The following is a 13964-nucleotide window of genomic DNA, read 5'->3' on the forward strand; positions in this document are numbered from 1 at the left end:
CAATGACTATCAACACTTTTAAAGTTCGGAAGACTGATTTCAGATTCCGCTTCAATTTTCTTATGATTCATGCTCATCCCTATAATCGAAGTGTGTTAAGTTGTACAGTCCATGCAAGATGCACGGCGAAGGCAAAAAGACCATGGGTGTGTAGGGGAGTGTGTAGGCGAAAGGTCCATGAGTGTGTAGGCGAAAGGTCCATGAGTGTGTAGGGGAGGGTGTAGGCGAAAGGAAAGGACCATGAGTGTGTAGGCGAAAGGACAATGAGGGTGTAGGCGAAAGGACCATGAGTGTGTAGGCGAAAGGACGAAAGGACCATGAGTGTGTAGGCGAAAGGACCATGAGGGTGTAGGCGAAAGACGAAAGGACCATGAGGGTGTAGGCGAAAGGACAATGAGGGTGTAGGCGAAAGGAAAGGACCCTGAGTTTGAAGGCGAAAGGAAAGGACCATGAGGGTGTAGGCGAAAGGAAAGGACCATGAGTGTGTAGGCGAAAGGAAAGGACCCTGCTGACACGCTGACGGAAAAGGAAGGAGCGGATTTGGGAGAAGACAGTGTAGGCTGCGCGAGACGAAACGTGCGGCACCCGTTGTTGTGGGGGTGTGAGAGGTACGGTGTGTGGGGGTGTGGGAGGTACGGTGTGTGTGGGTGTGAGAGGTACGGTGTGTGGGGTGTGAGAGGTACGGTGTGTGGGGTGTGAGAGGTACGGTGTGTGTGGGTGTGAGAGGTACGGTGTGTGGGGTGTGAGAGGTACGGTGTGTGTGGGTGTGAGAGGTACGGTGTGGGGTGTGTGAGAGGTACGGTGTGGGGGTGTGAGAGGTACGGTGTGAGAGGTGTGGGGGGGGGGGTGAGGTACGGTGTGTGGTGCGCTGTGCTAGCTGCCGGCGTAACGATATAGAAATCCAAACTTTGTAACCCAAAGTCATAATCATAACACGTGTTTTAGGATCCACATCAAGAATATTATTTAAGAAGTCAAAGTTGATGGAAACTTACAAGATTAATCACGTAATGAGCAACTCTCCAAGCAAAGTAGAATAAACAGTATCAATGGTGCTTGTCCTGATAAACATTTACGTAAGCAGTCAGCAGTATTAGTAGTGCTTTGCGTGATAAACATTTCCCATTAACTGAGACTTAGTGCTTGTGATCAGTATCAATGTAATTTTTAAAGCAATGTTTACTTTATTTTGGATTCTTCAGTCTTATTCTCAGTACATCCAGTTATTCTGCAAATGACATATCCTTACAATTTTATCCAATATTTTTGTCATTTTCTTACACCTAGTTGTATACGAATTCTTCATAAAAAAAGAAGAAGAAGAAAGCAGTCGGACATCAGTTTCAGTTTTCAGTTTCACTTTCTCAAGGAGGCGTCACTGCGTTCGGACAAATCCATACACGCTACACCACATCTGTTGAGCAGATGCCTGACCAGCAGCATAACCCAACGCGCTTAGTCAGGCCTTGAGTGCATGCTTACATATTTGTGTACCTATGAAAGTAGATTTCATTTTACGTAATTTCGCCAGAGGACAACACTCTCGTTGCCATGGGTTCTTTTTCAGTGCGCCAAGTGCGTGCTGCACACGGGACCTCGGTTTATCGTCTCATCCGAAAGACTAGACGCTCAGTTTGATTTTCCAGTCAAACTTAGGAGAAAGGGCGAGAGCGGGATTCGAACCCACACCCTCACGGACTCTCTGTATTGGCAGCTGAGCGTCTTAACCATTCTGCCACCTTCCTCCTACTGTCGGACATCGACCGTCATTTCCCGTATCGTTGACAGCTTATCTTCATAAAAAATAGAAGGGAGGAGGGGGATTCGTCTTCGTTTTCTCTACCACCAGTATCGGTATCGGTGTCAGACACGGCTGTCAGCGTCATTGACGTCAGCCAGATGTTGATGGATTGGTTTTGTCAGCGGTGTTTGTGTTGTGTTGTTAATAAAATGTCACTCCCGTCAGGCTATCTACATGGCGGCTATTCTTGGAGCACACACGTCAGCGCTTCCTGAATTTCTTTTTTCCCGTCCTTTTGCTTTTGCCTGATGTTAAAGATAGCCACTACTTTCAGCCACACCCACCAAGTTGACTGAAATCAATCGAGTGATTTTTTTTTTTTTTTAAAAATAAAATATGTATCCATTCTGGATCTATGAATATGTATTATGTTGTATTACTTATCGGCCTGCCTACATTCGTGTATGTATGAGGGTTCCAGTACAAGAATGTCTCTTGTCCAAGAAAAGCCGCTTGTGCGTGGTGAAACCATTTCCGGCTTTCGCCAGATCCCAAAACGTCAGTCTCGTCCTCCACGTCGTCATGACAGCCTCCACACTGGTGCAGGGGCGGAAAGAGGAATCGCATTGTCTGTTAAGGCCATGCAGATCCACTTGTCTGAGCAAGTCAAGCTCCAAAATTGCACACCGGTCAGTGACGTCTTCTCACTTTCGGTTTGTCTTCATTTATTTCAGACTGGAGTGCAACTGCCGTTTCACTATAGGGATGTATCAAATCAAGATTTCAAAGCGGTGATCCCTCAGAAGGCTAGCTAAACAGGAGACAGAGAGAAAGAGTAGTAAACAGGGGAGAGGGGGTGGTGAATGAGGAGCGCAGTCACGTGCTGGAGAACGGGTGATGGTCAAAGAACTGTGCAGGAGAACCGGCGGATGATGGTCAAAGAACTGTGCAGGAGAACCGGCGGATGATGGTCAAAGAACTGTGCAGGAGAACGGATGATGGTCAAAGAACTGTGCAGGAGAATGGATGATGGTTAAAGAACTGTGCAGGAGAACGGATGATAGTCAAATAACTGTGCAGGAGAACCGGCGGATGATGGTGAGAGAACTGTGCAGGAGAACGGGTGATGGTGAAAGAACTGTGCAGGAGAACGGGTGATGGTCAAAGAACTGTGCAGGAGAACGGATGATGGTCAAAGAACTGTGCAGGAGAATGGATGTTGGTTAAAGAACTGTGCAGGAGAACGGATGATAGTCAAAGAACTGTGCAGGAGAACCGGCGGATGATGGTGAGAGAACTGTGCAGGAGAACGGGTGATGGTGAGAGAACTGTGCAGGAGAACGGGTGATGCTGAAAGAACTGTGCAGGAGAACGGATGTTGGTCAAAGAACTGTGCAGGAGAATGGATGTTGGTTAAAGAACTGTGCACGAGAACGGATGATAGTCAAATAACTGTGCAGGAGAACCGGCGGATGATGGTGAGAGAACTGTGCAGGAGAACGGGTGATGGTGAGAGAACTGTGCAGGAGAACGGATGTTGGTCAAAGAACTGTGCAGGAGAATGGATGTTGGTTAAAGAACTGTGCAGGAGAACGGATGATAGTCAAATAACTGTGCAGGAGAACCGGCGGATGATGGTGAGAGAACTGTGCAGGAGAACGGGTGATGGTGAGAGAACTGTGCAGGAGAACGGGTGATGCTGAAAGAACTGTGCAGGAGAACGGATGTTGGTCAAAGAACTGTGCAGGAGAATGGATGTTGGTTAAAGAACTGTGCACGAGAACGGATGATAGTCAAATAACTGTGCAGGAGAACCGGCGGATGATGGTGAGAGAACTGTGCAGGAGAACGGGTGATGGTGAGAGAACTGTGCAGGAGAACGGATGTTGGTCAAAGAACTGTGCAGGAGAATGGATGTTGGTTAAAGAACTGTGCAGGAGAACGGATGATAGTCAAATAACTGTGCAGGAGAACCGGCGGATGATGGTGAGAGAACTGTGCAGGAGAACGGGTGATGGTGAGAGAACTGTGCAGGAGAACGGGTGATGCTGAAAGAACTGTGCAGGAGAACGGATGTTGGTCAAAGAACTGTGCAGGAGAATGGATGTTGGTTAAAGAACTGTGCAGGAGAACGGATGATAGTCAAATAACTGTGCAGGAGAACCGGCGGATGATGGTGAGAGAACTGTGCAGGAGAACGGGTGATGGTGAGAGAACTGTGCAGGAGAACGGATGTTGGTCAAAGAACTGTGCAGGAGAATGGATGTTGGTTAAAGAACTGTGCAGGAGAACGGATGATAGTCAAATAACTGTGCAGGAGAACCGGCGGATGATGGTGAGAGAACTGTGCAGGAGAACGGCTGATGGTCAAAGAACTGTGCAGGCCTCATTGCTGACGTCTCCACCCCGACCGACTTCCACTGACGTGATGCGTGGTGAGGCACGGGGGGCTGGGGGGATGTGATCGATCGTCTGGGGTAGTGCCCACATCGGTAACAAAGTGAAGATTATTCCTGCTGTCCACGCGAACCAAGAGGATTGGCCTGTCTCAGTGTCACACAGAACGTTGACCTTCTGCCCCAAGCTGGACGTCACGCGCGGCAGGGGAGGCCACTGTCGCTCAGTTGTGACGTCTGATGGGAGGGACAGATCGTCTCCCCTGTCTGCAACCTCACGTCCACATTGACTTAGGGAGGATGAGAAGGAAATTGAGGCGTAGAGAAAAGGAACACGGCCGTTTTCTGAGGCAGTAGTTCATCGGGTTATGATGGCGCTATGTTTTACTAACAATCAGTATTTTTTTAATCATCGATTGCAGATCTATTTGACAATGCATATGGCGAAGCCGGCAGCCTGAGATCAGTACTGATTTCCACGAATTGTCAAAATACTGGTAAACTACTTCTTGAGGTATAACACTGACAAACCAACTGTTGAGGAACAGACCAATGGATCAATAGACTGGTGACTGGTAAAGGTTCGCCTCAGGATTTAAACTTGACGTTTTCTATTTGGCACATCCCACAGATATTCTACATGCACTGCGTGTTTACCACCATAAAAACAATGGACAGAAAAGGAATGACATGGGTCATTCGAATACAGTGGTGTAAACTGGTGTTGGTGGTATGCTTTCTTATCAATTACCCAGTTGTTTGTTGCTGTTGGTTGGTTAATGTTTTTGTTTTTTTATACTCCGTTTACTCAGTTTTTCAAGGGGACACTTTTTGTGCAGAAACGGATCATGTACACACCCAAGAAATCCATACTGCCTGTTCGAAGACTTTTTTTTTTTTTTTTTTTTTTTTACAGTCAAGACAATTGAATCATGATATTCAAATGTTTTCCTGTCTGTAGACAAATAACACCAAAGCACAGCACCCCAAACCAACATTACTTAGCATTCCCAGGAGACTATACACAGATCAGTACAGAGGAGCACATCCAGGGAGCTTTTGTGTCAGTTACTGTGGACCTTTAATTTACCTTTGTGCCAACCGATGGAACTCTCTGACTTGGGTTGTGTCTCTTTATCTGTTCTGGCAGAAGACTCGCCTTCTGTTATTTGCTCATGACCTGTGTGTGTGTGCGCAGCAGAATGTATTTTCACTCATTGAATTTATCAATGTTTACTGTGGTGACAATAATTTTACACACTGGTGGTCACTGATATTTCATTTTATTTTATTTCTAGTTTTCTTTGTTTTGTTGTTTTTGTTTTGTCATGCTTCACCTCGTCTTTTTGGAAATGTCAGTGTTGTACAGAACACTGGCTTTTCTGTGCTCTTTTTGACGCTTTTTACACTCTACTGACGTCAGTGTAGTATTGAATCATGTTGATGTCTTGTTTACCATTGCCACTTTAGATACATTGGGTACCTTGTTCTGTTTTCCACATAATCTTGCTAAGAAACTGCCAACGATTTAGATCAGTCTGACACAGACTGTTCGAACTGATGATGACCTTATGTCCCCAGCAGGTGCGTGAAGTCCGGGGAGTGATGTCAGTCTGAACACGCCCAGTCAGCAGCTCACCATGCCCTCCTTCACAGACACCTCTAATGGCTACGTTCAGTGGCAGAGCGCCCGTCGCCAAGCCAAGCAGCTGGCCCAGGACGCCGCCATCGACATCATCGAGCATTACAACCACGTGGTGCTGAACGGGGACCGGGACGGCCACAGACACACAGGCCGTTATAACCGTCAGGTCTCTGGAGGGCTGTCCACTGACCAGCATATCGCGGAGGTGGAATCGCCCCGAGTGTCCAAGAAGCTGACGCCCCGGAGCCAGATCAAGAAGACCACCACCCTGAACGCGGAGAACGTGGACAAAAAGGGCGGCGTGTTCACTGAAGGCATTAGTTCCCTCAGCAAACAGTCCCAGTTTCCCCTGACCCTGAAAAGAAGCGACATCATCAGCGACAACCAGCCTGACAACGTTAAAATGGCCCGGGAGAAAAGCAGGATTTACCTGACCCTCAGCCACCCGGGGCCCAGGACCGCCGGCAGTAAGGGAGATCAGTCAGCCAAGAGTGTCAGGACTTTGCCCCCTCCCTCCTCCTACCCCTGGGCAGACATGCTGTCAGTAACGGAGGTTGGTCGGTCCAGGTCCTTCACGATGGATGAGCGTGCAGGGCTGGCCACCCGCTCCACGCTGGACTCCAGGCAGACCACCAGCGACGTGCACCCCGCCACCCACAGCAAGATGGCCGCTAAGCATGGAAGCCAGTTCTCCTTGCTCTACCCAAGCATGACGGGTGCCCCACCCAACACCCCGCTCCAAATGCCCCTTCCTTACAAAGTCAAAGCCCCCTCTGTGAACATCGTGTCCCTGGATGGGGAGTCGGTCACGGACAGCGCCAGGAAACACGACTCCCGGCCCCGCCTGCCTGTCCCCGTCAGGAACGTGCTGGGCACGCTCAGCGGCCCCGTCACCAGTGGCGATGCCAAACCCTGCAGCAAGCCGGGCATCGACCTGCCCCACCTCCCCCTCCGCTATGCCGACAGCAGAGAGGCCAGTTTCCAGTTCACCCCCAGGGAGCGCCCAGCCCGCGTGAACCACTTCATGCACAGCAAGGGCCGCAGACGTCTGGTCATCGGCCACGTGAAGAACGCCAAAGTCATGTCCGTCATCACCGCTGACCACGACAAAGACGACACGGAACACAGCAGAACCGCCGTAACTGACCCGTACGCAAACCGGTTCCAACAGACGTCCTCTGTGACGTCACTGGGGGATGTGTACATTCCTGTCGTTCCCCAGTCCAGTGAAGGTGCCCATGGCAACAGTGACGCGGAAGGCATGGGGGTGGTGGTGGCGGAGCCCACCGTCATGCTAACGGTGGAGGAGGAGGACGAGAGTGGGGAGAAGGGGTCCCCCTCAGCCCCCTCCCTTCAGGTGCCTGCCCAGTGTGTACCTCCAGCGACGAACCGAAACCACAGCCTGGTCAGCAACGCCAGTCTGCTCTCAGTGCCCCTCAACATCAAGGAGCTGAGCGAAGCGCGACCCTCCACTGAGCCCGTCACAGAGGGGGCGGTGGACAAGGGCAGCGACCCTCTGCCTCCGCCTGACCCTCGGGGAGACAAGGCATCCACCAGTCCGGAGATTGCCTCCACCTCCCTCGTGGACACGGCGCGGACCGTCGCCACGCAAACCTCCCTGCCCTTTGACCCTGACGTGGAGTCCCGGCCCACGGTGGTGAAGATCAAGACGCTGAGCATGTTCCCGGACATCAACGGCCAGCTGGACGGGCAGGGGGAAAGCAGCACTGAGCCCTTGCTGAGGATGACCCATGGGGAGGGACGCCTGCTGGGGCTGCCCGAGTTGAAGGGTCTCCACGCCATGGACAGACATCTCCTGGAGGACGACGCCACTGGGCCCGGGTCCAGGAGAAAGTCCAGCGGAGTGCAGAACATGACCTTCATTTCTCCTCTGGAAGGTCAGCAGAAGGCCAAGAGATTCTGACAACACTGACCTTCACCTTCACTGATCTGTTGAAAACAGTTCACACGTCGACACCAGTCAGCTGGGTGAAAAACGGGGAAGGGGCACGTGTTTTCCTGTTTATCAATGTGCTTGTTTATCAGTGACTTCTTTGACATCCACTTTCATTAAAAGATCGCGTTGTCAGAGCACGACACATAGTGTGATAGTGGAGAACACTGTGTTTGTGTATGTGTGTTGTCAGTACAACACAGCGTTAATCTGAAAATAATACAGTTGAAATGATGGCAAGAGAGAGAGAGTCATGTGCCATTATCATTGTTATAAAATGCGCCTTGTGTACATTTCATGTAAATTTGAAACTGTTGTGTTATTGTGATTCTCCATTAAACACGTCTCAAAGGGAAGCGTATTGCATGTACTTCATGTTATTTACAAATCATGTCAGATGGCAGGCAGTGAAGTCTTCTCTGTGTGACAGCGAGAGCTGGGTGGTGTTGGGTGTAGTCTTCTGTTCCAGGTGTGGGTCCCTCATTCGGATCCTGGTTGACAGTGACTGGTGTATGGACTGTTCCTGTCTCCCTGCCCAACACGTGTGTGGACTTTCGGTTCTTTGATCTCTCGTATGTTTGTATGTGCACAAGTATGCACGTTAAAGATCCCAGTAATCCATGTGGGCGTTCAGTGGGTTATGGAAACATGAACTCATTCAGCATAATGCGCCCATGCTGCTGATACAGCAGGGTACTGATACAGCAGGGTACTGAAACAGGGTACTGAAACAGCAGGGTACAGACACCCAGGCTGGTGAAACAGTCATCCCGGAGACATGGTCCATTTCACCCCTGTCAATCTGGAGACATGGTCCATTTCACCCCTGTCAGCCTGTAGACATGGTCCATTTCACCCCTGTCAGCCTGGAGACTTGGTCCATTTCACCCTTGTCAGCACAGACACATGGTCCATTTCACCCCTGTCAGCCTGGATACATGGTCCATTTCACCCCTGTCAGCCTGGAGACATGGTCCATTTCACCCCTGTCAGCACAGAGATGGTTCAGTTCACCTTGGAAAGCCAGCTTTGGCTGCACAAGTGTTTCTAGCACCACTAGATTTGATTTTTCCAGTCTGTGGAATAAGCGAACACTTCTGAATTTAATGTCAGGCAAACTTTGGTGTGCTATGCCCCGGAGTGCACGTGACAGAACGCTGTGCTGTCTGTGGTCATTGCATCATCACATCACTCACTCTAAGCACAGTCAGCGTGCCTCTGTCTTGAGGTGACTGGCTCGTGGTGACTGGATGACTGGCTCGTGGTGACTGGATGACTGGCTTGTGCTGACTGGCTTTTTGGTGCCTGTTCAGTCAGTGTGAGAATGGACAGTGAAGATCTGCATCACAGATACCAGATCGACTATCACAATATATACATGTTTATAATCTTTCTTAAAAGCCGTTTTTGTGGGATTGTTGGAACTTAAAACAAATATATTTTCTGAAACTTATTGTGATTGTTGTCAACTGTTGCAGCATTAAGTCTTTATTTTCCTTATGATGGCTTTATGTGTTTATTTTGTTATTGTCCTCCATGCCCCCCATATGGGGACTTGGATGTTACTTGAAACCAGAATGTGTACATACATGTGTGTCAGGTTGACTGGTGGATGGATGAAAGCGATACACTGACACAAAATCGTGGGTAGATGGGTAGTTGAACCTGTGGTGCTAGTATATTTGTATGACGACTGATTTATGTTCTGGTGACTGACGTTAAGTATGGGGAGTCACAAAATGTACGCACATTATCAATGCGGGCAACAGCTTTGTTGAGTGCAGGTACATTGTTGTGGGGTTGTGAATGGTTTTGAAAAACTGACATATATTTTGGGATAACTGACAGACATGCTTGAAATGTGTGTGTGTGTGTTCGTTCGTTCTTTAGTTTAACGTCTTTTCACTGTAAGTGATATTAGACGAGGGTAGGAAAAAAATCGAGTGGGAAGAGGGGGAGTGGGGGGGGGGGGGGAACTACTGTGTACGCATGCGAGTAGGTGAAAGTGTGTGTGTGTGTGTGCGCGCGCGCGCGCGCGCGCGTGTGTGTGTGTTACATATAGGAAATGTTTGATTTAAGTTTTGTTTAAAAATAAAATTTAAAAAAAACAACAAAAAAACAGCTTAACAATATAACATATTTCTAATGAAAAACTAACACCTATAACAGCGAACCAACTGGATTATTTAAGAAGGAGTTGAAAAAGTCATACATTAGCAATGGACTGCTGAAGATCGTCAACACTGAAGATGATTTCATTTCAGGGATTTGAGACTTTAACATATCGCAGTGAAAAAGTTATACATTAGCAATGGACTGCTGAAGATCGTCAACACTGAAGATGATTTCAGTTCAGGGATTTGAGACTTTAACATATCGCAGGTTGGTATATGATCGGCTGTTATGTGAGCACCACAGATGCAAGAAACATTACTGACATATTTTGTCCTAAAACAATTCATTTTCCATCTGCAGATTAGAGAAATGATTTGCCTCTTATGAAAATCATTATGGTAATGTTTTCCCATGAAACCATACATTTTCTGTATGTTCTTATGTAACTCCGAGTTATCGGTGTGTTTTTCGTCAAACTGAAATTTTGACCATTGGACTTTTGTGTGTGTGTGTGTGTGCGCGCGCGCGCGCGTTGGGATAGCTAATTGACCTATTTTGAGATAACTGAAAGATGTGGTTGAAATGGGTTTTGTGTGTGGCTGTGCATGTTTTGGGTTGGCAGTTTAGATGATTTGAGACAAAATTTTGTGGATGGTATGTTGGGGGATGACCGGTGGCCGTGATGCTATCTGTTTCTTGTTGTAGTCTGGTGGGCTGCCACCACCAGTGACAACAATCACTGCATTGGTGATGACAGAGCTATGATGTCAGTGTGTCCAGTCACCGCACTGACGACAGAGCTATGATGTCAGTGTGTCCACAGTCACTGCACTGGTGATGACAGAGCTATGATGTCAGTGTGTTCGAGGTGAATGGGTTTGTCTGAACACTGTGATGCCTCCTTGATAAACCTAAACTATTACTGGTACTATGGTTTGTGTGATTGATTCATATTGTTATGGTAACTGGTTCATTACTAGTATTTTGGTGGTACTGTGGTTTGTGGTGACTGGTTCATGGTGTGTGTTGGTGGAACTGTGGTTTTTGTGGTGACTGGTTTGCAGCACGTTGGTGATACTATGGTTTGTGGTGACTGGTTCATGGTGTTTGTGGTACTGTGGTTTTTGTGATGACTGGTTCATGGTGTGTGTTGGTGGAACTGTGGTTTGTGTTGACTGATTCATGGTGTTTGTGGTACTGTGGTTTGTGGTGACTGGTTCATGGTGTGTGTTTGTGGTGACTGGTTCATGGTGTTTGTGGTAGTGGTTTTTGTGGTGACTGGTTTGCAGCGCGATGGTGATACTGTGGTTTTTGTGGTGACTGGTTCATGGTGTTTGTGGTACTGTGGTGACTGGTTCATGGTGTTTGTTGGTGGAACTGTGGGTTTTATGGTGACTGGTTTGCGGTGTGTGTTGGTGGTACTGTGGTTTGTGGTGACTGGTTCATGGTGTGGGTTGGTGGTACTATGGGTTTTGTGGTGACTGGTTCGCGGTGTGTGTTGGTGGTACTGTGGTTTGTGGTGACTGATTCATGGTGTGTTGCTGGTACTATGGGTTTTATGGTGACTGGTTCGCGGTGTGTTGGTGGTACTGTGGTTTGTGGTGACTGGTTTATGGTGATGTGGTACTGTGGTTTGTGGTGACTGGTTCATGGTGTTTGTGGTACTGTGGTTTTTGTGATGGCTGGTTCATGGTGTTTGTGGTAGTGGTTTGTGGTGACTGGTTCATGGTGTTTGTGGTACTGTGGTTTGTGGTGACTGGTTCATGGTGTTTGTGGTACTGTGGTGACTGGTTTATGGTGTTTGTGGTACTCTGGTTTTTGTGGTGACTGGTTCGCAGCATGTTGGTGATACTGTGGTTTTTGTGGTGACTGGTTCATGGTGTGTGTTGGTGGAACTGTGGTTTGTGGTGACTGGTTCATGGTGTGTGTTGGTGGAACTGTGGTTTGTGGTGACTGGTTCATGGTGTGTGTTGGTGGAACTGTGGTTTGTGGTGACTGGTTCATGGTATGTTGGTGGTACTGTGGTGACTGGTTCATGGTGTGTGTTAGTGGAACTGTGGTTTGTGGTGACTGGTTCACACTGTGTATTACTGGTACTAAGGTTTTATTAGTGTGTCTGAAGGAGATAATGTTTAACCCACCTGTTTCAGTGAACGGAAAGACCAGCAGTTATATGAATCAGCCAAATGGGCTGAACTCAGCGTCTTAATACTTTGAAGAAAAAAAGAAAAACTTGCATGCATGGAGTGATAATCTGGTGTTACATTTTACATATGCGGAGTGTGTTTGTGTGTGTGTGTGTTAGATGTGCATGCGACTCTTTCAGTTTTGAAACATTTACTGTGAAAGTGAACAACCAGCAGTGGAGTCAGTGTTATCAGTATTTTATCTGTGTGCCCAGTACACACCTCAGCTTTCTGCCTTTAATCACATTTATTCTTCATGGCACAAAGAGGCTAAATAAATATTGTTGAAGCAAAGCAATAATCCTGATGCTAGTGTGATAAAAGGAACAAGATTTGAGTGATGCATGAGCATTATCATGAATGTTTGTGAAAGAATTTAATTTCAGCACACCTGCAACATCTGGACTACAAATGGATGCTTGATGAAACTTATCGAAATGATGTGCACTCATTTACACACGCACACGCATACACACACACACACGCAATACCATCTCTTCTTCATTTCTCTAGGAGATGCATTAACAATGATTGAAGTCAGTGTTGCCAGGGGAAAAGCAATAGCTCAGTGCCTACCAGTCAGCATCATGCGTGGTTTTACAAGCTGTGTTGCTCACCACTTTCCTTGATGCTCTTCATCAGTCTCTCTTTCCTCCTCAATGCCTCTCTCTCTCTGTGGAACTGATGATGAATATAATATGCACACAAACATACCAATGTACATAAACACACGGCTTTTTAAACAAAATCTGATAAGTACTTTTACGAAACTGAAGTAAAGATGTTTATTCATCAAAAAAAATCAGTGCCGTTTATGACACTAAATAATGGTGTCTGTTTATCATAAAAACAAAAGCAGCTGGCAACAGAATAAGACCCAATGACTAGACATCACTTGCTTTTTTTTCTCTCCAGTACAAGGAATGGTGTTTGAGAGTGCACTGGCCACACAAGCACATGTACATTATAGATATGTCTGAATGGTAAGAAGATCCGTCATACGCTGAATGGTCACTTGAGTTTAAACAAGTACAAAGCGCTTAAAAAACCCCATAGCCCTATTGAAAGGAAGAACTGATATACTTGGATTCTGTTCCATATGAAATAAGCCTTTTTTCAGATCACAAATGATAATCTTTATCAGCTTATTGTCTGATGACACTTCTTTACTCTCCTGCTTTTTGTGTTTGTTATATTAACATATTTCTTAGCCTCCAACAGCAAGCAAACCTCAAGTATGTTCTGTGATACAACTATCCATTCATTTCTGTTCCCACAAACATTTGCTCTGTGCTACAACACAGTAGCTGTCATTTTCTGTCTGCATGGAAAAGTGATCTGACACATTGTGAACTGTCCACAAAACTGTCCATCAATCCTGACAGCATCTCAGTGGTAAAGAACTGCCCACAAAACTGTCCATCAAATCTGACAGCATCTCAGTGGTAAAGAACTGTCCACAAAACTGTCCATCAATCCTGACAGCATCTCAGTGGTAAAGAACTGTCCACAAAACTGTCCATCAAATCTGACAGCATCTCAGTGGTAAAGAACTGTCCACAAAACATGGTCTTTCACACCAACATTATGGTGGTACAGACATCAATCCTGACAACATCTCAGTGGTAAAGAACTACCCACAAAACATGGTCTTTCACACACACATGATGGTGGTACAGACATCAATCCTCAGCATCTCAGTGGTAAAGAGAGACAGTGCTCCTAAGTCTCAGGTCAGCTGGTGTGAAAACCTGCCAGTACCTTAATTCTTTTCACATGTCAGCATGAACAGAAGATCAGCTATCCCTGTCAACAATCCAATAATCCCGGTCAGTGTTGGTTGTCAGGAAGCAGCGCATGAACACACTATGAACTGCTCCTGAAGACAATGTGGTTACCCTTACAGGAGGATGGCATCAGTTAATGT

At 47.1% G+C, this 13964-nt stretch overlaps 1 protein-coding gene across 1 annotated transcript; it reads left to right on the top strand.

Moving 5' to 3' along the window:
* Positions 1–5727: 5727 nt before the first annotated feature.
* Positions 5728–8787, top strand: LOC143297602 (uncharacterized). Its single transcript, XM_076610019.1, has 3 exons — positions 5728–7101; positions 7165–7680; positions 8666–8787. The coding sequence occupies exons 1-3, from the start codon at positions 5778–5780 to the stop codon at positions 8785–8787; spliced, it is 1962 nt and encodes a 653-aa protein (XP_076466134.1). The 5' UTR covers positions 5728–5777.
* Positions 8788–13964: the final 5177 nt, after the last annotated feature.

The sequence above is a fragment of the Babylonia areolata genome, chromosome 23 (genome assembly GCF_041734735.1).
Source record: "Babylonia areolata isolate BAREFJ2019XMU chromosome 23, ASM4173473v1, whole genome shotgun sequence".
Lineage (NCBI taxonomy): Eukaryota > Metazoa > Mollusca > Gastropoda > Neogastropoda > Buccinidae > Babylonia > Babylonia areolata.

What these genes read in the sequence shown, in the direction of transcription:
- LOC143297602 (XM_076610019.1), top strand. Translation starts at nt 5,778, where the DNA reads ATGCCCTCCTTCACAGACACCTCTAATGGCTACGTTCAGTGGCAGAGC. An exon ending in GGTGGAGGAGGAGGACGAGA is followed by an intron (nt 7,102 to 7,164) that starts GTGGGGAGAAGG and finishes GTGTACCTCCAG; the next exon opens with CGACGAACCGAAACCACAGC. An exon ending in CTTCATTTCTCCTCTGGAAG is followed by an intron (nt 7,681 to 8,665) that starts GTCAGCAGAAGG and finishes CACCCCTGTCAG; the next exon opens with CCTGGATACATGGTCCATTT.